Raw genomic sequence first — 24,752 nt, forward strand, 5'->3', positions numbered from 1 at the left:
TCTTCGCTTGGGCAGGGCCCGGGAAGGCTCTTCTGCTTCCTTTCGTCGTCCCTGCGGTTGACCCTACTCCTCCTGCTCAGCGCCCCTCCTGGGGCCGTCTCCTGCTGGGTGGTTTTGGCTGTGGGACGCTCTCGGTCCCTGAGGAGGTGTGCCTTGCCCGCCCTGGGAAAAGGCATGTTAATGGAGAGACATGGATTTCGCGGCCGCGACGGCCTTATTGTCACCAACCCAGCGCCCCTAAACATGAATGTAGCGCGCCTCAACCTGCACCCTCAGCGATCTTGGAGGGGGTCCTTCCCTTTTTTGCCCTCCTTTTTCCCACCTCGTTCGTGAACCAGGCCTGAAAGGTGTGCCCCGGCTTCCTTTAAAATTATTCTTTTGTTGGCCGTCTTTTATAACCCGGCCCTCCTTGTTCTCCACCCTAAAATCTTAGCCACGAATGAGTAGAACGTGTGACTTTATCCTAATTTAGTTGTGATTTAGAAAGGGTTAGTAGATGAATGCCGCGAATAATTTAGGATTGCTTTGCCATGGAGTTTTTTTCTTTTTTTTACGTGGTTTTACTCTTTTTTGCAGACCATGAAAGCCTCGGGCACGCCCCTCCAGAAGCTGTTAACCAAGACAATCTAGTTTTTTGTTTTTCTAAATAAATCCTTTAAGACACTTATGAAGTTTCTTGTTCTGAAATTGTTGTACTGCAATGAAGAAAAGGAGAAAGGTTACTTCAAATCTTGACGAGAAGATCCATCTAGGCTATCGCAGAGAGTCTTCAGAAGGCGATGTTGCAGTGGAGTGTGACGAAGTAACCTATACTCATTCCATAGAGAGACCAACTCCTGAAGCTCTTCACTGTTACCAGGAACTTCCTCCCTCTCCAGATCAGAGAAAACTTTTGAGTTCTTTGCAGTATAACAAGAATTTGCTGAAGTATTTAAATGATGATAGGCAGAAGCAACCATCCTTCTGTGACTTACTTATCATAGTAGAAGGAAAGGAATTCAGTGCCCATAAAGTTGTTGTTGCTGTTGGCAGTAGTTATTTCCATGCGTGTTTGAGCAAAAATCCAAGCACTGATGTTGTCACCCTGGATCACGTAACACACTCAGTTTTTCAGCATTTGCTTGAATTTCTTTACACATCAGAATTTTTTGTGTACAAATATGAAATACCCCTTGTTTTAGAGGCAGCAAAATTTCTGGACATTATAGATGCAGTTAAGTTGCTAAATAATGAAAATGTTGCCACTTTTCAGTCTGAGCTGGCTGAAAAGTCATCACCAGAAGAAACACTAAGTGAATTAGCTGGAAGACTATCAAATAATCATCAGTGTAAATTCTGTAGTAGACATTTTTGTTATAAAAAGTCTTTAGAGAATCATTTAGCTAAAACTCATAGGTCCCTTTTATTAGGGAAAAAACATGGGTTAAAAATGCTGGAGAGAAGTTTTTCCACAAGAAGATCGAAAAGGAATCGCAAGTGTCCTGTTAAGTTTGATGACACCAGTGATGATGAACAAGAAAGTGGTGATGGGTCAGACAATTTGAATCAAGAAAATTTTGATAAGGAAAAATCAGACAGAAATGATTCCGAGGACCCTGGAAGTGAATATAATGCTGAAGAAGATGAACTAGAGGAGGAAATGTCAGATGAATACTCTGACATTGAAGAGCAAAGTGAAAAAGATCATAACGATGCAGAAGAAGAACCTGAAGCTGGTGATTCTGTAGGAAATATTCATGAGGGGTTAACTCCTGTAGTCATTCAGAACAGTAACAAAAAGATATTGCAATGTCCTAAATGTGATAAAACATTTGACCGCATAGGTAAGAAAAGAAAGCTTGTTTTCTGTCTCTAATAACTTTTCCTGGTATTTTAAAGGTGGTAATGAAAAACTAAACTTTGAGGGTAACTTTTGAAAGGAATGCTTAACTAGGGTAGGTAGGTATTTGATAGTCAATACATATTATATCCTGTTCTTTTAAAATTGTTTCGATTCAGGAATTTATTTTTTATTAGCTTTTATTTTCTCTACCCCATGTCCCATTAAAAGGTGACATCATTAATACAGGTATTTGGTATGAAAAACTCTAGACTTAATAATTATGAATGTAATGTTTTGATTTATATGTTGATTTAATTTCATAGATAAGTGCTATTTTTGAGTGATAGAAAATGGAATTCGATTATATTACTCAGTTTAATAATTTGTGTACTATTTCCCCTTGAACCTGGTTATATTTGATTTAGAAATACAGTCCCTTCTCTAGAATCTAGTACTATATAGAATTGGAATGTTTCAGTTTAGCCTTGTAGTTAAGAATAAAACTGAATTGGATATAATTTATTCTGTAGGTAGAGACTTTAGGATATGTCTTGACTAGTAATAGTCATTGATTATTTTAATAACTAATAAATTGACTTTTTCTTTATTAGAAAAGTATATGCAGGCAATGTGGTCTATAACCTTAAGTTAAAAATATGTCAGTGAACATAATTTCAAGAGGTCTAATATTTGCTAGTAAAATAATTTTTAGAGGTGTTTTACATGAGGAATTCTAATGTGAACTTTTAAATTGCAGCAATTAAGCTGTTTCTATATAAATCAAAGTTATGAAATTATGAAATATATTCCACCACATAAAATGTTAAAAGGAACATTTAAGTGCAGTTTGACCTTGCGACATTTTTCAGTGTTGAGTTACTTATGTTCATTGGTTTAGGTAGAAATTGATTTAATAAGATACTGGTAATCATTTGCTCTCAAAATATTGGACAGTACACACTACAGCATAAGTGGTAACTGCTTTTTGCTTTTTATTATGCCTTGGAATCTCCAAATCAGAATTTTTGACGGTCCAATTTAATAATTACTTATCACTGTTTTTACTGTGTTTGAGACTCAAACATGAATCACATAACTTTTTATGAGTAATTCAGTTGGAAGAACATAGGAATACAAGGAACTTGCTAAACTCAGACTGGATAAATACTTTATCTCTCATAGAGCTGAAACAAGTACTGTGAGAAGAGAATATTTTTGGATTCAGATACCTGAGAGCACATTATCTTTTCAATAGGTTCTGCTTCGACTTTACATTCCTAGTACATGCCTCCTCTGTTCTGCCTTAACTTGGCCTGATTTGGCTGGAGATGAATGAACGGGTCAGGGCACAAATGGCATTATAGGCCCAACACTTAGATTTCTGAACTGTCCTGTTGAACCCTAGGGCTGTGAGATACTTTAAGAGAGAGGATTTCTTGTTCGAGTAAGATTGGAAAAATTATATACTATAATTCATAGTGTGTAATAACTGTCAAATTCTCTAGTAAAGAAACTTGGTCATTTCATTTAGTCTGGCATTTCCTCAAATAATTTTATCATAAGACCCTTCTGTGGTACTTCTTTAATGTCCAAAAAACCACTACAGTTCTTTGCACACAATTTAGGAAAACAGTGCGCAAGATTAAGTTCCTCATATACTAAGAGGAAGGTGTTTGCAGTATCTTTAACCAAGAGCAGCCCAAATAATTGTGAATCAATAGGTTACATTGTAGACATACCTGTAGCCTACCTTTCTGAATGCATTGGATGTTATACCCCTCTTTTATCCACCCCTCTTTTGCTTAAGTCTCACACAGGGCTGCTTGCTTTTCAAAACCCAGGACTGAGAGAGAGAGGGGAAGATTGAAAGTGAGATTATATCATACTGGCTAAAAAAACATGAGCTATAGTGATTTCAGACCATCTGCATTTTTTAATCCAGGTTTTGGGCAGGTTACTTAATCTGTCTGTATTTTTTGTTTTCCTCATAGGTAGAGTGGGATGATGCTAATATAATGCTAATAGTACCATTTCATGGAGGTTGTTATGAGAATTAAATGGGATAGTCTTGTGAATCACTCAAAATACTGTGTGAAATTTAGGTGTTCAAGGAATATTAGCTGCTCTTATTAATTTATCGAATATAGTTATTGAATCGCTCTAATACCAATAAGTAGATGTGAAGTTATATTTTCTGTGTTCTCAAGAATGTTCAGGTACATGCAGAAACACAATCATATTGCAGTAAAGGTAATCTTACCAGGAAAAGTACAAAGGACTAAAGGAATCAGTAAAGGTTTTATAGAGCAGGTAGCATTAGAGCTTAGAACTAAAGAATAGGGAAGAATTTATATGGCAAAAGGACCAACATGTGCAAAGACATCAAGGTATGTTGTGTTCTGGAAATTGCTGAGGGGTGATTTCAAGATGCATAAGGAGGTAAAATGAAAATGATAGATGAAGATTGGCACCTAAGCAGAGGTCAAATTTTGCATGTTTTTCATGCTGTATAGAATGTTTAGATTCTATCCAGTGACTGATAGAAAAAACTTGGACAAAGGAAATGAAAGCCTATTGAAGTTTTAGGAAGGTCATGCTGGCTTCAGCACAGAGAATGAAATTGGAAAGGACCAGAAGGATATTGTAGGCTTGGACTAGTTAGATGAGTAACGTTGAGAATGGGCTGTGGGACAAGGGTAGATCAGAGAGTAGCACTGAATATAGACTAAGTGGACTGGGTGATGGATAGAATGTAAATGTGGAGGGAGAAGATCTGTGTTTCTTAAATGTCCTCCTTTTTCATCTCCATCAGAAGTCCCGTTTATTCTTTAAAAAAAAAAAAAGAAAACAAAAAACAAGGACCATTTTCCAGTAAGCCTTATAGCATCCATATTCCTATCATGATTTAAAAATGCCTACCTAGATTTTTGGTTGTTTATTTCTCATTAGATTTTAAGCCTGAAAATTTTGTGTCTTCTGGTTACTGTCCTTCGTTGATACTCTAGTTATTTCAGATATTAAGTTTTCATTCAGTAAGCTCCTGTTCAAGTGAACAAAATCGAAAGATTGGTGTCTGACTTAACTTTGGACTTGTAAGAAGCCAGTTGGGTTTCTTTATGAGCTTCCAACTTTGGTATCTTGGAGTAGGTTATGAAAATTAATGAATAAGCTGTGAGACCTGCTGGAACCATTAGCTCCACAATTTGTAGTCGACTAATTTGATTCCATTACTTTGGATCTTTTATCCTTTCTGATGTTTTTAATAGTTGCTTGGGGTGGGACTCCCGATCCAGTTATATTTTTCCTAAGGCTACCAGCTGTCTTCCTCTCTGTGTATTCTCATGCAAAAAAAGTCCTTTGACCTTTCCCCTTAAGGTTAAAGTGGGTGAAAAAACCTAGTGGGTGAAAAGGCAAAAATAGGGAAATAATGACAGATGGGGTGAGGGAGAAAATTTGGATAATATATCTTTTTTATTTTTCCTACTGGGAACTAAAATCTTTACTTGGATTAAATTTATAATCTCTTCTAGAGGTAGAAAATGCTTTATATCTTTTTTAAAAATGTGACTCTAGACCAACCTGACAGAGATTCCACTTTGTTCTTAATAGAGAAGAGTTATAGCAGTGACACAATTCTTTAAGGTTAAGTATTTTAGTTAAGTATTCTTTAGAATATGCCATATGAATAAATTCAAGGAATAATAGAAGATTTAGCAATATCAAATAAATAACGAGCTAATTTGACAATGTTTCTCTTTGTAAAAACTGCTCATGAAATCTGACAATGGTAATTTTGCATAACCCACAGTGAGGGGCAGATAATAAATTCTTAAGCACAAGGTCAAGTGTTTTCATGTGAAAATTTCTTTATTTTGGGATGCAGTTCATATTGGAATTCATTTCAGAAAAATTCTGTCGGTGAAATTTGTTAGTATTGTTCATTTTCTTTTGGTGATCAAGAATGGTTGGATATAGTGTATTATTCTCTGAAGGAATACTATTTTTTTATTGAAAGTTTATTTGAAATGCACATTTTGACTTATTGTTGAATTTCCCGCACCCCATTAAAAAAAAGAAGAAACAGATTTAGATGTTGACTGTATTTATGCTGAGTACCTCCCACATTGCTGCCAATTTTTTTAAACATGAAATTTCTTTAGAGATTACAGTTCTTCCCCAGTGGCCCCAGGAGATCTTCCTGACTCTTAGGGGTTCAGTGTTTCCACAGAAGTTGTGTCTCTTCTTTTGTTAAGAAAAGAAAATCCACATAGATAACTGGCCTTGCAATGCTTATGTGCATAAAACTGAATTAATAACTTAAAAGTTTTTTCATCTTAGAGATCCTTAATGTCATAATCAGTCATTCAGTTTTATGTTATTTTCATTCATCTCTTTGGACTCTGCTGAATTTATTGAATTTTTAAAAAATTTTGTCTCTTCTGATTAAAATTGTTTTTCTTGGTTGAAGCTTAAGTCTACTTGTCTGTAGGAGAATAGAAGTTGAATAGTTAAAATTGCTTTTGATTTTTAATTTAACTGTCATTTTGATGGTCTTACTATTCAACTACATGTATCTTAATTTGTATTTGCAACCAAGACAGAATTTATTTAATTAAAGGGAAAATGTTACTAATGATTAACATCTTTTCAGCAAAGACATTTTCATAAAAATTACAAAATTTGGTGAAATATTTTTCTTACTTTTCTTATACTTTAAGATTTTATTAGGTTGCTGGTTTTGTTCACTTGGGTATAAAAATGAGATTTAAGCATTAGATGGTTGGTTTTCTTTTAACTTAACGTGCACAGTTAATGCCCAGTTAAGAGTGGGCCTAGTCTAGGGCGCCTGGGTGGCTCAGTGGGTTAAGCCGCTGCCTTCAGCTCAGGTCATGATCTCAGGGTCCTGGGATCGAGTCCCACATCGGGCTCTCCGCTCAGTGGAGAGCCCACATCGGGCTCTCCGCTCAGTGGAGAGCCTGCTTCCCTTCCTCTCTCTCTGCCTGCCTCTCTTGTGATTTCTGTCAAATAAATAAATAAAATCTTTAAAAAAAAAAAAAAAAAAAGAGTGGGCCTAGTCTAAAAAAAAAAACTTCAAGTTAATCACTTAAAATCACACTACATATATATACTCTTGATTTGTTTATACTTTTTTTAACCACAAATATGTGTCACTTGCATAATTTGAAATTTAATAAAAATGAAATGTGAAAACTTTCACAATCAAGGAAAACTTTTAATTGCATGCAAAGACCTCAATCTTTTCGAAATTAAAATTGTGGGATTTTAATATATATTGATAATGTTTAAATTCTATACTTTATATTTAATTGATATGTAATAAAGGTTAAGGAATCTAACACTTACATGCCATATTATTAAATAGAAAATGAATAAAATCAAGAAAATATTTTCACTTGAGAAAGATTATTATAACAATAATGATCTGGTTATGCCCTGCAAAAAGTAATATAAATCAGTGTTTTGGATAGTTCAAGGTCAGAGATACATATTTTATTATATAACATACATATTTACACATGTGCTCATATATAAATTGAAGCAAAAAACTGCACAAAATTAAGGTGAATACACTCTGGTATTTTCTACTCTTTTCTTTCCCCTAATTCTCGTCACAACCTAAGGAATTTATTTCATGAACACTAATGACCTTTAGTTTGTAAAACACTGATTGAAACCATAACAGCTCAACTCTTGTTCTATAGAACCTACTTACTTGTGCTGTTTCAGATTTCACTTTGGGACACAAGAACACCTTTCCCTCAATAAATTCCAGAATTGAATCTCATCCCTTGAAACAGCAGAGGAAGTGCTGGTAGGGTGTATGTTTGCATGTGTAAGTGGAGAGTATGCAGGGCAGAGAGAGGACAGAGATACTGGCCATTTTAACGAAGGCAAGGGGAAAAGTGAAGTTCTTTTTTTTTTTTTAAGATTTTATTTATTTATTTATTTATTTATTTGACAGAGAGAGAGAGAGAGAGAGAGAGATTACAAGTAGACAGAGAGGCGGGGGAGTGGGGGGGAGCAGGCTCCCCACTGAGCAGAGAGCCTGATGCGGGACTCCATCTCAGGACCCTGAGATCGTGACCTGAGCCGAAGGTAGAGGCTTAACCCACTGAGCCACCCAGGCACCCCAAAAAGTGAAGTTCTTACAGCATTCTCAGCTGAAGCCCTACTTTGATATATTACAGTGGATATTCATTAATCAGTTTTATCCATGTTTATATTTGCAGTATACCTACATGTCTGCACTGTGACTAGTAACCACATAATAACAGTACTAAATGACTAATATTTCTTAGCGCTTACTATGTGCTAGAGTGTCTTAAGTATTTTATGTATAATAACTCATGTACTTCTCACAACCCCATGCAGTATTACTAAATTCAGAGAGGTTAAATTGTTAGCTTAATTAAGATTTACACAGCTAATTTAACAAGTGACCAAACATTGAGTTTTCTGACTATATATAATGTAAATAATGCATCAACCATCATCTCTGTGGTCTATACATAAATACCTAATGGATTTTTCATCATACTTCTGTTTTTCTTTGCCTGTAATTGTCAGCCTTCCCCACTCCCTTGAGGAAAATATTTTGTTTCCCTTTCCTGCCTATTCTTTATGTAAGTGGAGCGGAATTAATTTTTAGGTAATATACTATGTGTTTATTAAATTTAATCATACATAGATATATGTAATAGATTGGTGAACTCATTTATTTTACTAAATAGGAAAATTATTGTGATTATCTTTTTTCTTAAATGGTATGGAATATTTTGGGTTTTTTCTAATTTCCATGCTATATATAGAATTTTTCCTAAGTGTATGAAATGCTGCTACACTTTTTACATTAGCTTTGGCCTGAAGAAAAACTCATACGTTTATTTTGCAGAGCATAGCTAAGCTTTTAATTGAAAACTGTTGTTCTTACCGATAATATTTTTTTCTTATTTTTATTGCTTTTCGCTCAGAAATTTCTACTTTAAACTGCTAGATGTGGGGGCACCTGGGTGGCTCAGTGGTTTAAGCCTCTGCCTTCGACTCAGGTCATGATCTCAGGGTCCTGGGATCGAGCCCCTCATCAGGCTTTCTGCTCAGTGAGGAGCCTGTTTCTCCCTCTCTCTCTGCCTGCCTCTCTGCCTACTTGTGACCTCTCTCTCTGTCAAATAAATAAATAAAATATTAAAAAAAAAAATAAACTGCTAGATGTGCACATTCACAGCTTTGATTCCAGAGTAATAATAGCAAACATTAAGTGATAGTTTATAATGTGTCAGACACTGTAGAAGTGTTTTTTTTTTTTTCAGAAGTGCTTTAATGTGTATTGATTCATTTATTCCTATGACAGTCCTATGAAGTACATATTTTCATTTCGTATTTTCACTTGAGAAAGATTTTAGGCCATAGAAAGGTTATTTTTCCAGGGTCCCACAGCCTGTTATTTTACGTGCTAGCATTTATATCCAGGTGCATGGACCCAGGGTCTGTGTCCTTATCTATTTCTATTCTAATTGATAATGTGAATAAATTTTAGTCTAAATAAAAAAAAAAAATTAAGCCAATTTTTACTTGATTTTTTATCGTAACTTTTTTCCCTGTAAAGTCCACGTTAAAATTTCTTTATTTTTTTTTCCTGCCCTTGCTGGAGAAACCTGTAACATTTGTATAGAATTTAGATATGTATTCAAATTATAATACAAATATCACATTAACATAACTCTTGGTATCTATGCATTATACCAGTTCATCTTTTCCTTTTCCTGCTTTCTTCAATGCTGCCCATATATGTTGGATTTAGCAGTGTAATGTTAAGCATGCACCAAGTACAGGTGATTTACTTGTTTCCTAATATCTTACAAGTTGGAGAGATTTTATAGGAATATGCTGTAGTGAAGTATAGGTTTTGTTGAGTATTCTAGATATGTGGTACCATTTCCAGATTACTTTCTGTGGGAAGATAGATAAAACATACATATAATGTACTTAAGTATATTATTTTGCCTTTTTAAGGTATTTTTGGAAGGACTGTCAAATCTGAAAATTTCTTTCAATTCAATACATGGTAAAAGTGAAGTATAAAAATAGTAAGTCTTAAGTGATAAATAGAACTTTTAGTGAAGGTTAATTTTAAATTAAAAAATACATATATTTTAAAGTTTTATTTATATTTGGAGAATTTGCCAACAGAATTTTAAGCAAATTTACCTGAAGTCTTGATTTTTAAAATTTGTAAACATGAATAATTAGTTTTTTTAAATGCCCCAAGTTTTCAAGGAAAGCAGTGAGATCAAAATAGTAAGTCTTGAGGTTTATCAATACCTATATTTAGGTAAACTTTTTTCTACTTTGTGTGTAGGTGAGTGCGTGTATTAAATATGTTATTAATCATGAGATTTTATTCCACTGTCAAATTTCAGTCACTATGTACTAAATGTACTGAATTTAATTTTATCTCTTTTTATAGGGAAATATGAGAGCCACACACGTGTTCACACAGGTGAGAAGCCCTTTGAGTGTGATATTTGTCACCAGCGCTATTCGACAAAGTCTAACCTAACTGTTCACAGAAAGAAGCACAGTAATGAAACAGAATTTCATAAGAAGGAGCACAAGTGCCCTTACTGTAATAAACTTCATGCAAGCAAGAAGACTTTAGCCAAGCATGTTAAGAGGCAAGTATTATCTTGCTTCCATAATGTACTTTTATTGTGCCTTCCAATTTAAATACGGAGTAAGCTAAAAACATCTAAGGAGTGCTTGTCTCCAGTTCTTTCTTTGCTTAATATTTTGCAAACAATTTTGATTGCAAATATATTTGATCACAAATTTATTAAGAACAAATGTTAGTTTGTTTTTTTTTAGTGCTATTGAGATGGAGGATTTTTTTATATTGAAATGAGAATTATAGAAGTTTAAGACAGCATTTTGGTTATCCTTTTTTATTTTGGATTTTGACAAGTATATCTTCAGAGTACATGGTTTTAGAATCCTAGGAACCTTATTCCTCATGCTCAACTTTGTCTTTAGTGTATAAAAATTTGTGAAAGAAAGCATGTTTAGTACAGTATTGCATATTTAGTTTTAAGAAAGGAAATTTTTTGACATGTGGGCCAAAAAAAAAATCAAGTGATTATCTGTGAATAGCTAGGTTCCTGAATGTATAACTTTTCTTTGACTATTTCTGTATAAATTTAGACATACACATTTTTAAGTGTTAACAATACCTGTATTCTTAAGGTATTTACATGTGCCTATCTCTTTATGAAAGAAATCAGCACCTGATTCTTATAATCACTGTTGACAGATTGTATAGAATATGGACTTAACTAATATAATCTTTTCCTAATAGTCTTTTTTTTTTCTTGTAGATTTCATCCTGAAAATGCTCAAGAATTTATTTCCATTAAGAAGACCAAGAGTGAAAGTTGGAAATGCGATGTAAGAGCTTTTGATTTGTAGTAGAAAACCAAAATAAATGTAATGTTACCTTTGGGGAAGGTAATTAGATTTTAGAGTAATACAAAACCTAGCTTATCTCACTTTTAGAATCTTTCTTTTATACAAAGTTATCCTAATTTTTGTAAATTAAGCCCCATAGAGGTTAGTTTTTAGATGGTGGACCTGATGGAAATCTTAATTTTTATTTTTAATATAAGTACCCTACTGTGTGCTTATAGTTATATATATAAACTGACATTACTGTATAAGTAGGAGTTAAAATTTGTGTTAGAATACCCCCCCCCCCCCGCCCCCTGCTTCTGGTTATCTATCTCAAAACTTAGTGGTCTTTTACAGCCGTTTTATTATATCCCACCATTTTATGGGTCAGTAATCTAAATCTGGAGCACAGCTTTGCTGGGTAATTCTGTTCCACATGTTGTCAACTGAAATCACTCACTTGTTTTCAGCTGATACAGGTGGTCTGGTTTGGTGTGGAGCCACTTCCAAGTGGCTCACTCACATGGCCGGAACTTGGTGTTGGCTGACAACAAGGAGCTCGGCAAGAACAGTTGGCTAGGGACCTTGATTCTTCTCTACAAGTAGTCTACTTAATCTTCTTTCTATCATGGTAGCTAAGCTCCAAGAAGCATAAGTAAAAACTATCAGACTTAAAAAAAAAAAAAAGATTTATTTATTTTTAGAGTGAGCAGAGGGGGGAGGAAGAGAATCTCAAGCAGACTCCCCACCAAGCATGAGCCTGATGTGGGGCTCAATCCCACGACATGATAACCTGAGCCGAAATCAAGAGTCAGATGCTTATCCAGTTGAGGCACCGAAGCACCCCAAAACTATCAGATTTTTTATGGCCTAGCTTCAGAAATCAGACAGCATCACTTTCAGCCCATTCTGTTGTTCTGACAAGTCACCATAGCCAGGTCAGATTTAAGGGGATGGGGATTAGTAGCAAAGAATTTTTAGTAGCATTGCCCTCAGCATGGTTCATAAATTCTACCGGGGCAGTGGGGGGAGTTTCAGCAAAGCTCAGGAGGAGTGGACCACGGGGCATGGAAGAACCCACACGTGCAGCAGGCGGCCCAGAATGCAGCCATGGGGGTGGCCCAGGGTGCTGGGCAAAGAATTTTTGGATAGCCTACCACACCCCCTAAAGTACTTTTTATAGGTACTATTGTTTGAATATAGGTAAATATATAGGTAAATATTGTTTAAGGGAGTCACAAGCTCTCATTTGTCTTCCTTATTTTCAGGCTTCAGTTTATGTATATAGCAAAATTACCACCATTTCTCTGATTTCAGCTTCTAGGGATTAAATTGATTATTAACTATTTGGATCTACATAAGTTGCTTTCTTCTCCTTGCTAAGCTTCATCATCCTCAGCTCTAAAATGATGATAATAATTATATCTACCTCATAGGATTATTGTGAGAATTAAGTAAAATAAACGATGAATTATTTAGCATGGAGCCTGGTGTATAGTACATGCTCTATTACTGTTTTATTGTTGATGTCATTGTCATCCTAGCAGCCCCTTCTCTTCTCCCCCTTTTAATAAAAAAAATACAGACTTTATTTTTTTAGAACATTTCATTATAGCATATTTTTTTAAAGATTTTATTTACTTATTTGACAGAGAGATCACAAGTAGGCAGAGAGACAGGCAGAGAGAGAGGAGGAAGCAGACTCCCTGCTGAACAGAGAGCCCAATGCGGGGCTCGATCCCAGGACCTGAGATCATGACCTGAGCTGAGGGCAGAGGCTTTAACCCACTGAGCCACCCAGGCGCCCCTATAGCATATTTTTTGAGGAAAGTATAATGATTTTCCATATGACCCCTGCCTCCACAAATGCATAGCTGCCCCCATTATCAGCATTCTCCCATCAGTATATCTGTTACAATGATGAACCTGCATTGACCTCCCTCTTTTTAAATCTCATGTCTGCCAGATTTCTTTAAAAAGCTGTATCTCTTACTTTTGACTACTTTAAGAGATAAATTCTGAAATTATTTTTCTGTGGTTTCTTATTCCTATTGCTAATTAAATATATGACAACAATAATAAACCATTTTATTCATGACATATTAAGTGATTTAAAATATAAATTTAATGGATTTTAGAAACATTGACTAGAATTAAGATACTGAGATTATTGTGTAATCCTAGAAATTAGCCTGTTAGAAATGTAAGGAGTTGAAATTCAGCTACCTTTAGTACAAATTTAAAATAATACCATATTATAATTCCTCCAAGGCATTTTTTTTCTGCACAATGAGAATTTGATTATACGTTTGGTAACTTTTCTGTTGGAAGCAATTTCTCTTTAATACTTGAATTTATATGTTTATTTCACATCATGAGTGTGGTATTTTAATTTTTAATCTATGTTCCCTTACATTTTGTGTACGTTTTATTTTAGATTTGTAAGAAATCTTTTACTCGAAGACCACACTTGGAGGAACATATGATTCTACATTCTCAAGATAAGCCTTTTAAGTGTACCTATTGCGAAGAACATTTCAAATCACGATTTGCACGGTTAAAGCATCAAGAAAAGTTCCATCTGGGTAATATGCAAATTACTTTTTCTAAGAGCAGTCATGGCAATTACTTTTTTAATTTTTTTAAAATTTTTTATTTATTTTGGGGGAGGGAGAGGCAGAGGGCGAAGGAGACAATCTCAAAGAGACTCTGCACTGAGAGCAGAGCCTGACATGCAGCTTGATTTCATAAACCTGAGATCATGACCTGAGCCGAAATCAAGAGTCAAGATCAAGATCAACCGATTAAGCCACCCAGGCACCCCAGTCATAGTATTATTGATTATCATTTAATGCTAGAGGAACCTGCTGCTGTTGAACCACTTAGGAGAAGGAAGTCAGCTAAATTGGGAGGAACACTCGTCTTGTTGCTGTTCCTGCAGACGACTAAATATGTTTAATTTCTGTTTTGGTGGCAGATGTGCCTGTGGTCATAAACTCTTTATTCACAGTTGATTGCTGGATAGGTCTGTGAGTGCTTGAATAAGGCATTTTTGTTTTGGAAAAAACTCATTTTCAGGGAATGAAATGAACCTAGTATATGCGGAATTCCGTATTGTGTTTGATGAAACCTCTGTCTAATGTTTATGGCCACGGTGGAAACTTGTGTGCTAGATGGTAGTACAATTAAGTACATTTACGACAGTTAATACTGATAACGAATTACTCTAGTCCAAAGTAGAGGCTATTAGCTCTGCAGCATTTGGTGGTATAGTGTTAAACATAGCTGCCTTCCAAGCAGAAGGCAGCCTTTTGCCTGTCCTAGTCAATGTTTTTATTGACAACTTAGATAAAAATATATACTTTGTGCTTATGAAAAATTTGTGGATGACATAAAGCTGGCAAGGGTAGTTGATATGGCAGGAAATAAAAATGTAAAAAATCTTTGTGCTATAGAAAAGGTTAAAATAAATTAAGTTAAATTAATTAAGAGTAAATACAAAGTCATAAACATGGGAATTATCTGACTTTTAGTCATTGAGGACTGCAGAACTATAAAATGGTACAGAAGTCGAACTCCTCTATTTATAGATGGGCTTAAAAGCAGAAACTTTTTAGGCACAATCTGAACCAAGACAATTGCTGACAAAAACCACTATAGTTTTAAACTATATTAATGAAAATCTGTTGTTCAAAATCAGGGAGGTAATTATCTCACTGATTTTAATTTCATCTGGAATATTGCATTCATTTCTGAATACCACATTCAAGATGGATATTGAGAAGTATATTCGCAAGAGGTGGGTAATTACGGAGGCCTAGGATCTTAAACTTATTTGAAAGAACCTTGCAATAATTTGTCTGGGAAAGGTAGAACAATTGTGCTATAAGGAACCTTTAGTCTTTGCAATTTTATTATATAAGACATGTATGCTGGAAGATTATTTTCTTAGTACGTTTTGAATGGCCTTTAGTAAGTTGTTCTACCAGAGTATTTCATCTTAGCATTTCTAAGAAGCCATCATACGAAGCAGTTTTTATACTAACTAGAACTGTACTTAGAGACATATTCATGATGCATGTTCCATGTGAGAAATTTCTTTATACATTAGTTCTAGGAAAAAGAATTTCTTTTGGGGAGTTGGGGGTTTCTTCCTTTTTGAGATGAAAACCATAGGTAATCTTTTTGTCCCTTGTTATAGAAACATGCAAACTACAGTAATTTTTATGGTTAACATAGTTGCTTCCACTTTCTTTTTCTGTTCCCGATTTTCTATTTCAGCATTTGTTAAATGTATCATTTAGTAAATACATAGACATTATAAGACTAGCAAGTGAATATCCTAAGGTATAAGTTTAGTTTCAATTTAGAAATTTTATAAAGTATTGGAACTTATAAGTTGAAATAACTTATCTTGCACAATATTTATTTTCCTATAAGTAAAATTATACAAGCAGATCCATGAACTGATAGCAGTTACAATTACTGAAGAAAGCATTCCTGAAAAGGTGGTTGAACTAGAACTATGTGCATATGTTTTATATATGTATACTATTTGTATATATATATGTATACTATTTGTATATATATATGTATACTATTTGTATATATATATGTATACTATTTGTATATATATATGTAATATGTAGTATATATGTTTTATGCATACATACATCACACCTCTATGCTTCTGTTTACTTGAATCACTGTATGTTAGGTGAGTGGTTCAAGTCTGAGGGGGAGCCCAAGAATCTGCATTTCTAATACGTTTGCAAGTGATGCTGATGCTGATGGTCCTGTATATTACTGTGTATTATAGACAATGTAATTGCTGCTGTGTGTATTACTGCTTTAGGTTATTCAAGGACATACATTTGGATTATATATTCTGTAAATCAGAGGGAGAGATTTCTAAGAAATACAGTCTGAACAGTTAGGGTAGAAGAATATTTAATATATCTCTGTGTATAAGTATAAAAATCATAGTTGGCTTTAAAGTCAAATCTTCTAATTTTATCCTATTTAGAGAACACAGAAACTGCTTTAGTAACTTCTGAGCATAGCTTCATAAATACAAGTGCAAGGACGTTTAACTGCATGCAAAACTGGGTATCTAATATAGGGGAAAGAACATCGGTATTTCCTTTGACAAACTGGTAGCTAACTGAACATGAAAGAGAATGCTCCTTTCTTTCTTTACCCAGCTGGAGCCTTCAGGAATACTTATAATTATTTCACTGTTTGCCTAACATACATTTCTCATAATATGCTCATCTCACTTTTGTTTCATCTATTTATCTTAACTGTACAAATACAGAATCTCTTTTTTTCCACCTTCTTGGAATTTTTTTCTGGGGTGGGAGAGGGATGTTAAGAGGAGGTAGAGGGATTTTCTGTAGCACTCACTACTTTACTTAAGCCAGTGCTAGATATGAATTAAGAATCAATAAATATTTGTTGAATTAGTTAATAAATTAATAAAAGGCTCAGACCTCATGGAAGATGAAATATTAGAGATTTTAAATGAGAATATGTTAAAGATACCTAATATATTTTGAGGTCATCTCTCAAAAATATGTTGAAACTCCCCCAAAACTACTGAGGCTACTGAACAATTCTGCTTATAGACATAGCTTCTGAATTTCAGTGTCCAAGTGCTATTTTCTTCCCATTGTTCTGTTACAATTAATTTCTCATTAAAGTTCACAGTAGAGTCTACAGTATTTTCAGTCTAGGCAACATCATTAAAAATTTGTGTTTTTGAGGAAAAGCAGTTCATTTCCAGTTTATGAACTCTCTGAAGTCCTTTGTTTATTCTTCGAAAGTTTCTCAGTACCTTCATTTCCCAGAAATCTGGTATGTAATGTTTTTTACTTTGTTCCAGTCTGATTTCAAAGTAGGAATTGGCCATTTCAGGTTATTGACCCATTAGATTATATAACATTGATTATATTAGATGCCACACCCTAAATTCAACTCTAGGCATACAAGGATGATTGTAACTTGGCTTCTAGGAATAAACAATCTAGAAGAGAAGAGAAAACTGTAAGTGAATAACTGCATTGTGTTATAATACATGCATTTACAGTGGTAGATAAACATTCATAATATACCTATTAAATTTAATTTAGTATCTATTCTTTAAACTTTAAATATACACTCTCCTTTCCTTTTTAGGTCCTTTTCCATGTGATATATGTGGTCGCCAGTTTAATGACACTGGAAATTTGAAACGCCATATAGAATGTACCCACGGTGGAAAGAGAAAATGGACTTGCTTTATCTGTGGAAAATCAGTACGAGAAAGGTGAGGAATTATCTACACACCCAGAAAAATCCTGGTATCCGTTATATAGAAATAATTAATGAATATAGTTTATAAGGGTTAGGGTAATGCCAAATATAAGATACTTAAATTATACTTTAATTTGGAATTTAAGGACACAAGAAGAAATAAAATGATGCGGAAGTTGGTATGAAGTCAAGATATGCAGGTTTAGATGGTAATTTTTTCTTTTTTTAAAGATTTTATTAATTTATTTGACAGAGTGAGATCACAGGCAGAGAGGCAGGCAGAGACAGAGAAGGAAGCAGGTTCCCTGCTGAGCAGAGAGCCCGATGCAGGGCTTGATCCCAGGACCCTGAGATCATGACCTGAGTAAAAGGCAGAGGCTTAACCAACTGAGCCACCTAGGTGCCCCCTAGGTGATAGATTTCACATAGATACCACTTTGTCTCTTTCTGAAACCCCACTAAAACTACATTAAAGGTTATTGACTGGTGGACTCACTTAAAAGACAGTAAGCTACGAAGACAGGGAGAACAGAAGTGTGACAAGAGTAACACAGATTGGAAGCTAGAAAGCAGATTGATCAGTGGAAACTGACTTAGCAGATCTAAGAAAATAAATCCTAAGGTGGCAATGGAGAAATCAAGAACATGGTTTACATCATAGAATCCACAAAAGGTATAGGAGTGGGCAATATCAGGTATGTCTGGAACTAGGGCAAAGGAGAGGCAGAACAGGGAACACTAGAGTAAAAACTTCCTCAGAAGTTAGATTATTTGGATTTTCTTCTGCCACCCATATAGGTCATTGCTGCTGGGCACCTACCCCTATCCCAACTTAAAAGATACCTGGACTGAAGTATACCATGTTGTTATATGATGAATGTATTCTGAATGCTGAAAGCAGTGAGTCCCAGGCCTTATGCCTGCTGAGATTTTGGATTTTAGATTTTAGTCCCCAGGCAGTAGATTAGAGAATAATTCCCTGAAAATCTGAAAAACCAAAGGGCAAACATATTCCCTAACAAATAGTACACTCAGGTCACCTACTGTGAAGCCTAGTCACCAAGGCCCACTCCTGCATGCTCTTTGATTGTGCCATCTGCATTTTAGTCTATCACACATAATCATAGACAGATAGAAGAATTAAACACAGAAGGAAAACATTTAACATGGAAGCTAGGATCTAACATAGTCAGGAAGAAAAAGGGAAAAAAAAAAAACCTTGAAGGAAACAGATTATTCAGAAAGAAGAAAACTTTGCAAGAAAATAAGTAAACAACTGGCGCTTCATGAGAAAAATATTCATATTTTGACTATCCTCAGTTGAAGACCTAGAATCCGTTCGACAAGAACAGGATGCTATAACAGATCAGAGCTCTCAGAAATTCAAGGCATAATAGACAAAGTGAAGACCTTAATGGATTAAAGAACAAAGGATTAAAGAACAAAGTTGAGGGAATCTCCCAAAAAATAAAGAGCAAAAAGTTACACAACTGTAAAATAAGGATTAGAACATTAGAGAACAGTCAAGAGGTCCGGAAAGAAAGAGCAAACAATGAAAATAGCAAGGGAAAAATCGTCACTGAGTAATTCAAGATAATTTCCCCAAACTGAAGGACATGTGTTGCCAGACTAAAATTATCCATCAAATGCTTAGGACATCAGATGAAAATAAACCTACTCCCAGATACATCACTGTGATATTTCAGAACACTGGGGACAAAGTGAAGCTTCTGTATGCTTCTAATTGTTCAGGGAAAAAAGTTACATACACTGAGTTATGAATTAGAATTATTTGGACATCTCTCTGAACAGCAACACTAGAAATAAGATGATACAGTGGTACTTTGAAGATTTTTTTTTAAGATTTTATTTATTTATTTATTTGGTAGAGAGAGATCACAGGCAGGCAGAGAGAGAGGGAAGCAGGCTCCCCGCTGAGCAGAGAGCCAGATGCAGGGCCTGATCCCAGGACCCTGGGATCATGACCTGAGCCAAAGGCTGAGGCTTTAACCCACTGAGTCACCCAGGCACCCCGACTTTGAAGATTTTTTTTTTTTTAAGATTTTATTTATTTATTTGACAGAGAGATGACAAATAGGCAGAGAGGCAGGCAGAAAAGAGGGGGAAGCAGGCTCCCAGGTGCCCCAACTTTAAAGATTTTTTTTTTTATTAAGATTTTATTTATTTATTTGACAGAGATCACAAGTAGGCAGAGAGGCAGGGGGAGAGAGGGTGGGGGATGGGGAACAGGCTCCCTGCTGAGCAGAGAGCCCGATGTGGGGCTCGATCCCAGGACCCTGAGATCATGACCTGAGCAAGGCAGAGGCTTTAACCCATGAGCCACCCAGGCACCCCTCGACTTTGAAGATTCTTAAAGAAGCTTTTTCCAGCTAGAATTTTGTTCTTAGTCAAACTGACAATCAGGTCTGAGGATTATTAAGACATTTTTTGTGACATCATAAAGTTGGCCTTTGATGTATTCTTTCTCATGAAGCAGCTGAATTCTCAGTCACCAGAATGAGAATATAAACTGATGAAGAGGAAGACAAGGGCTACAGGAGATAGAAATTCTAATCCTGGAAAGAGGCAAAGGGAATTCATAGGAGGATGGTGCATGAAGTTTCCAAGTTGTCAGATGTGCAACATGTGTAACAATGGGTAGTCAGTCCACGCTAGTAGTAGTAATGCCATGGGACAGATTGAAGTTGTCATTGCCAAGATCCCTGCTGGCATGTTTCCTCTTTGAAATAGGGGGCAAAATGCGAGAGTAGGTCTGATCCCAAAATTTGTTTTTTATTTTCTGAAGAACATTTGACATGAGGTCTACCCTCTTAACAAATGTTTAAGTGTACAATACAGTATTGTTATTAAGTTATAGTATTAAGTTACTAATACAGTATTATTATTGTGTTATGGCACAATGTTGTACAGCAGGCTTCTAGAATTTGCCCATCTTGCGCAACTGAAAATACCCAATGAATAGCAGTTCCCCATTTCCTTCTCCTGATTCAAATTGTTATCTCTACTCTGCCACTGTATAGTACGTGCATGCTAGTGAGGTTCCTACTATTGATTTTATTCCTTGCTACTTGATTTAACCGTACTTGTTTCATTTCACAGAAATGTTCTTTTTTGACCTGTCTCTGAGAATTAGAGGTAGTTCATAGTAAGTTTAGAAGCAAAATATATACAGCAGCCTATTTACGTTGGCTCTATTTCTGTCAGACTTCTAGTGCCTGATCCACTCTAGATTGTCAGATGCTCTAATTGTGATGTACCCTCTTTTCCAGTATTCATTTTTGACCTTACCTGCTTCCTTGTTGGAAAGGACTCTTGCCAATGCTCAGGCAAGCTACAGCCAGACTTTGATACGGAGACCCTGTTTATACTATTCCTATAGGCTCTTTAGCTAATTAGTAGCAATATTGTTAGATTCGTGCTTGCTACTATTTTTCAAAAATACGTCATGTATATATACTGCTAGGTAGTAAAACAAAGAAGAAAGGGAATGGTTAACATAAATGGTTATCTCTGAGAAATCAAGGAGGAACATGTAGAGGCATTCTAAGGTATAACAATGTTCTAGGTCTCATCCTGCATTGAAGTATAATGATAGAATTCTTTAAAATATATATATACATTTTATAGCCTTCATTATATAAAAGTTCCATAATTTTAAAGCATTAGAAGTGCCACGATCTTAAAATATCAAATTGATATGATGGTAAAATAGGAAAATCAGTATGCTATATTTACATGAAAACTTACAGATGGATATAGTTCATTTTATGCATGATACATTCTTTTTTCTTAAAAGTCTTTCGTTAAAAACAAAAAACAAACCCAAAACTAAAACAATCTATCTTTTCACTTTTAATTACCTAATAGGTAGAGGTCTGGAATAGTTCTAGGGATAATTTCTACGAAGCAGAATATGCCTGCAGATGCACCTGTCAAGTGTTGATGGGCCTTGTAGAAGAGCACCATCTACTGGCATAGATCTGCCTTCATTTCAGGTTCAGCCTTAATACTCAGTAGATGTGGGATTAAAATAAATACCAAGTAGTAGAAACAGTAAAAAGCCTGCAGAAGTCAGACACATTGCCTTTTACTGTCTTTCCTCCCAAAATAACTTTGCTGTCCTTACTCAGCACTTTACATATGTAGGAAATTTCTGAGTGTTAGAACTATAGGAAATGCTAGCTGTGTGTTTGGAGCAGCAATGGTTGTACAATACCCGGTTCAGAAGTAACAGAAGTAAAACCAATGCATCACCAAAGTAGTAATTAGTAAAAGCTGATTGTGCATCTATAAAAAGAGAGTTTGCAAACTAGGAACACTCAAACCAAAACACAGAATGAGACTCAGGTATGTTGTTATATGCAGCTTACACAATGAGAAAACAGTGACTGATTATTCTTTACAGTGGTTGGTTGTGTCATTAGAATTTTCTTAAGTGATAGGGGATTGGTTAATGGTTACCTCAATCAGCCTTGGGAAAGGGTTTAGGTTTTGCCTATGGTTTTCAGAGGCATAAACAAATGACCCAGCGCAAGTTATCCTTGCAAAATAAGCTACATTAGGCTTTGTTTGTGGGACTAAACTGGTTTTGTCTACTTGGGGAATTTTCAAGGCTAATCTCTGTTTTTTATTTTAACAAGTCCATCCCAGGTTAGTAGGGCTGGAGGATTTAGGAATGACAGTAATTGTATTCTTTATATGGTTTTCCTTTTTCACATTGGCATCTGGAAGTTACAAGGACCTGTAAAGCTTTCTTTGTCCTAAAACATTCTTTTCACAGATTACTGAGCACATATTTGAAAGGAATGGTACTGATAAACTGGATTGTTTATATATTATTAAATTCTCTCTGCTAAAATTCACATCAGCTTTGCCTAACACAGTAGTACAATTGAGCATTTTTTATTATACTTTTTTTAAATGATTTTATTTATTTATTTGACAGAGAGATCACAAGTAGGCAGAGAGGCAGACAGAGAGAGGGGGGGAAGCAGGCTCCTTGCAGAGCAGAGAGCCCGATGCAGAGCTCGATGCCAGGACCCTGGGATCACAACCTGAGCTGAAGACAGAGGCTTAACCCACTGAGCCACCTAGGCACCCCCTTTTGTTGTACTTCTTAATAGCTGCTTAAGTTGATGGCAAAGGAAGCCAAAGTTAATTTTGTGTATGTGTATGTGTTTTTAAAGGAAAGAGACAAAACAGGCATGATTATGCACTGGTGAGACTAACCCAATAAAAAGCAAAAATACTGTAGGAGAAAGGGAAAATTGTCATAAGATCTGTTAGCTTGAATGCCTTTCTAGTAAGCTTTCTGAAAATCGTGCCTGAGAGAGAGAGAATGCAAGCAGGGATAGGGACAGAGAAAGAGGGAGAGAGAGAGAATCTTAAGGAAGCTCCACACTCAGCATGGAGCCCTATGCAGGGCTTGATCTCACAACCCTGAGGTCATGACCTGAGCTGAAATCAGGAGTCCGATGCTTAACCGACTGAGCCACCCAGGCACCCCTGAAAACCTCCTTAATATAAATATTGATGATAGAAGTCTTTAGATAAATGTATATTTTTTTAACACAGGACTACTTTGAAAGAACATTTGAGAATCCACAGTGGAGAAAAACCTCATCTTTGTAGTATCTGTGGGCAAAGTTTCCGTCATGGAAGTTCATACAGGTAAGTCAAGCCACTTTTCCCCTATATTAGGTAAGAAAAATTATTTTAATTCCGTTTTATCATTGCATTAGTTTGTTGAATTAAAACATTTCTTAGCACTTATAGTAAACTTTATTTACAGACTTTCCCCAACATTACAACTTTTAATAGTCTTTATTCTATAATGCAAAATATTAAATATTTCATCACCAAGTTTGCTAAATGCTTTACTGTCCAAGTAACTGTCATTTAAATGTTTATTGCATTACTTTTATTTGAATCAAAGCTCATTAAAACTCTGATATTCTAACCTCATCATATCTAATGATTTTTTATTACTCGATCATCTGAAAATATTTCAGTATGAAATATGGCAAAATTGAAAACTCTAGGACTCTAAATGTTAGAAAGTCTTCTGTGTATTAGTTGTAACCTGTTTAACTGTTTTTAATAGCTGAATACCTGACCACATTTCCAGTTTATGAAAATTTGGCTTTTTCCTGAATAAATTATAAGTGACTACCTTCTGTGAAACATATGTACTTTTTACATGTTTACTAATGCTCTTGGGGCTTTTAATTTTAAGGCTTTAATGTTTGCACTTTCACTTATTATTTACCTCTTTTACCTCTTTTTAAAAAAATTTTAAACTGAATGTCACCTTTTTAGATGTAGTTCAGTCATTTACTGGCTTTTGTTATGGAATCAATATCTGTTTTGGCAACTTGAATGGGAAAGCTATTCATTTCACTGGGATATATATAGGTGGAGGATTATGGTGCTAAAAATAATTCAAGTTAATTGAATTTTAATAATTTAAACCTTTTATAATCTGTCTTTGGGTGACTATAAAATGAACTACACTTTGGTTAGTGTGAAAAAAGTAACAAAATGTAATTGTCAGAAAGTTGATTACTTATAAAATTTACTAAATTATCGTGTTGATTTGTAAGTGGTATCAATTGTACAGAGAAGGGTTAATTCTTAATTATTTGCTATATCACGAGTGTAAGTCACTTACCCCATTTGTCTGATTTGATTCCTCCCGGCTCATTCCTACTTTTGCTGTCTCTGAAACTCCACCAGTCAGATAGCGACCCTAGACATTTAGTATGTTCCGTAAAGTAGATTTAGGATCTAGGTCAGGAAGGAAGGTCTTGGAGACATAGTGTATGTGCAAATGTTGAGGTGTTTCTTTTTTTGAAAGAGATGAGTAGGAACCCCGGAGTTAGGTAGTAAGAGAGTAGGGAAAGATGAAAGTCATAGAAGTGGAGCAAATAATTTATGAAGGTGGGTGAGTAAACAACCCAGTTTCCCTTACTTAGAGTTAATCAAGATTTTTCCTTTAGTGTCACCAGTTTTTATGGTCTTCAACTTTTTTTTCTTCATAGACTTCACTTACGAGTACATCACGATGATAAAAGATACGAATGTGATGAATGTGGGAAAACGTTTATTCGTCATGACCATCTTACAAAGCACAAAAAAATACATTCAGGTACTTTGT

General features: G+C 35.2%; 1 protein-coding gene across 2 annotated transcripts in view; it reads left to right on the forward strand.

Moving 5' to 3' along the window:
• Positions 1 to 24,752, forward strand: part of ZBTB41 (zinc finger and BTB domain containing 41) — a 51,715-nt gene that overhangs the window by 182 nt on the left and 26,781 nt on the right. For both annotated transcript variants that reach the window (XM_045982424.1, XM_045982425.1), the window contains exons 2-8: positions 577 to 1,823; positions 10,308 to 10,515; positions 11,212 to 11,281; positions 13,719 to 13,866; positions 17,459 to 17,588; positions 23,171 to 23,266; positions 24,637 to 24,743. In XM_045982424.1, the coding sequence (XP_045838380.1) occupies positions 701 to 1,823; positions 10,308 to 10,515; positions 11,212 to 11,281; positions 13,719 to 13,866; positions 17,459 to 17,588; positions 23,171 to 23,266; positions 24,637 to 24,743 (1,882 nt within the window). In that variant the 5' untranslated portion in view covers positions 577 to 700. The remainder of the gene's footprint in view (positions 1 to 576; positions 1,824 to 10,307; positions 10,516 to 11,211; positions 11,282 to 13,718; positions 13,867 to 17,458; positions 17,589 to 23,170; positions 23,267 to 24,636; positions 24,744 to 24,752) is intronic.

The sequence above is a fragment of the Meles meles genome, chromosome 17 (genome assembly GCF_922984935.1).
Source record: "Meles meles chromosome 17, mMelMel3.1 paternal haplotype, whole genome shotgun sequence".
Lineage (NCBI taxonomy): Eukaryota > Metazoa > Chordata > Mammalia > Carnivora > Mustelidae > Meles > Meles meles.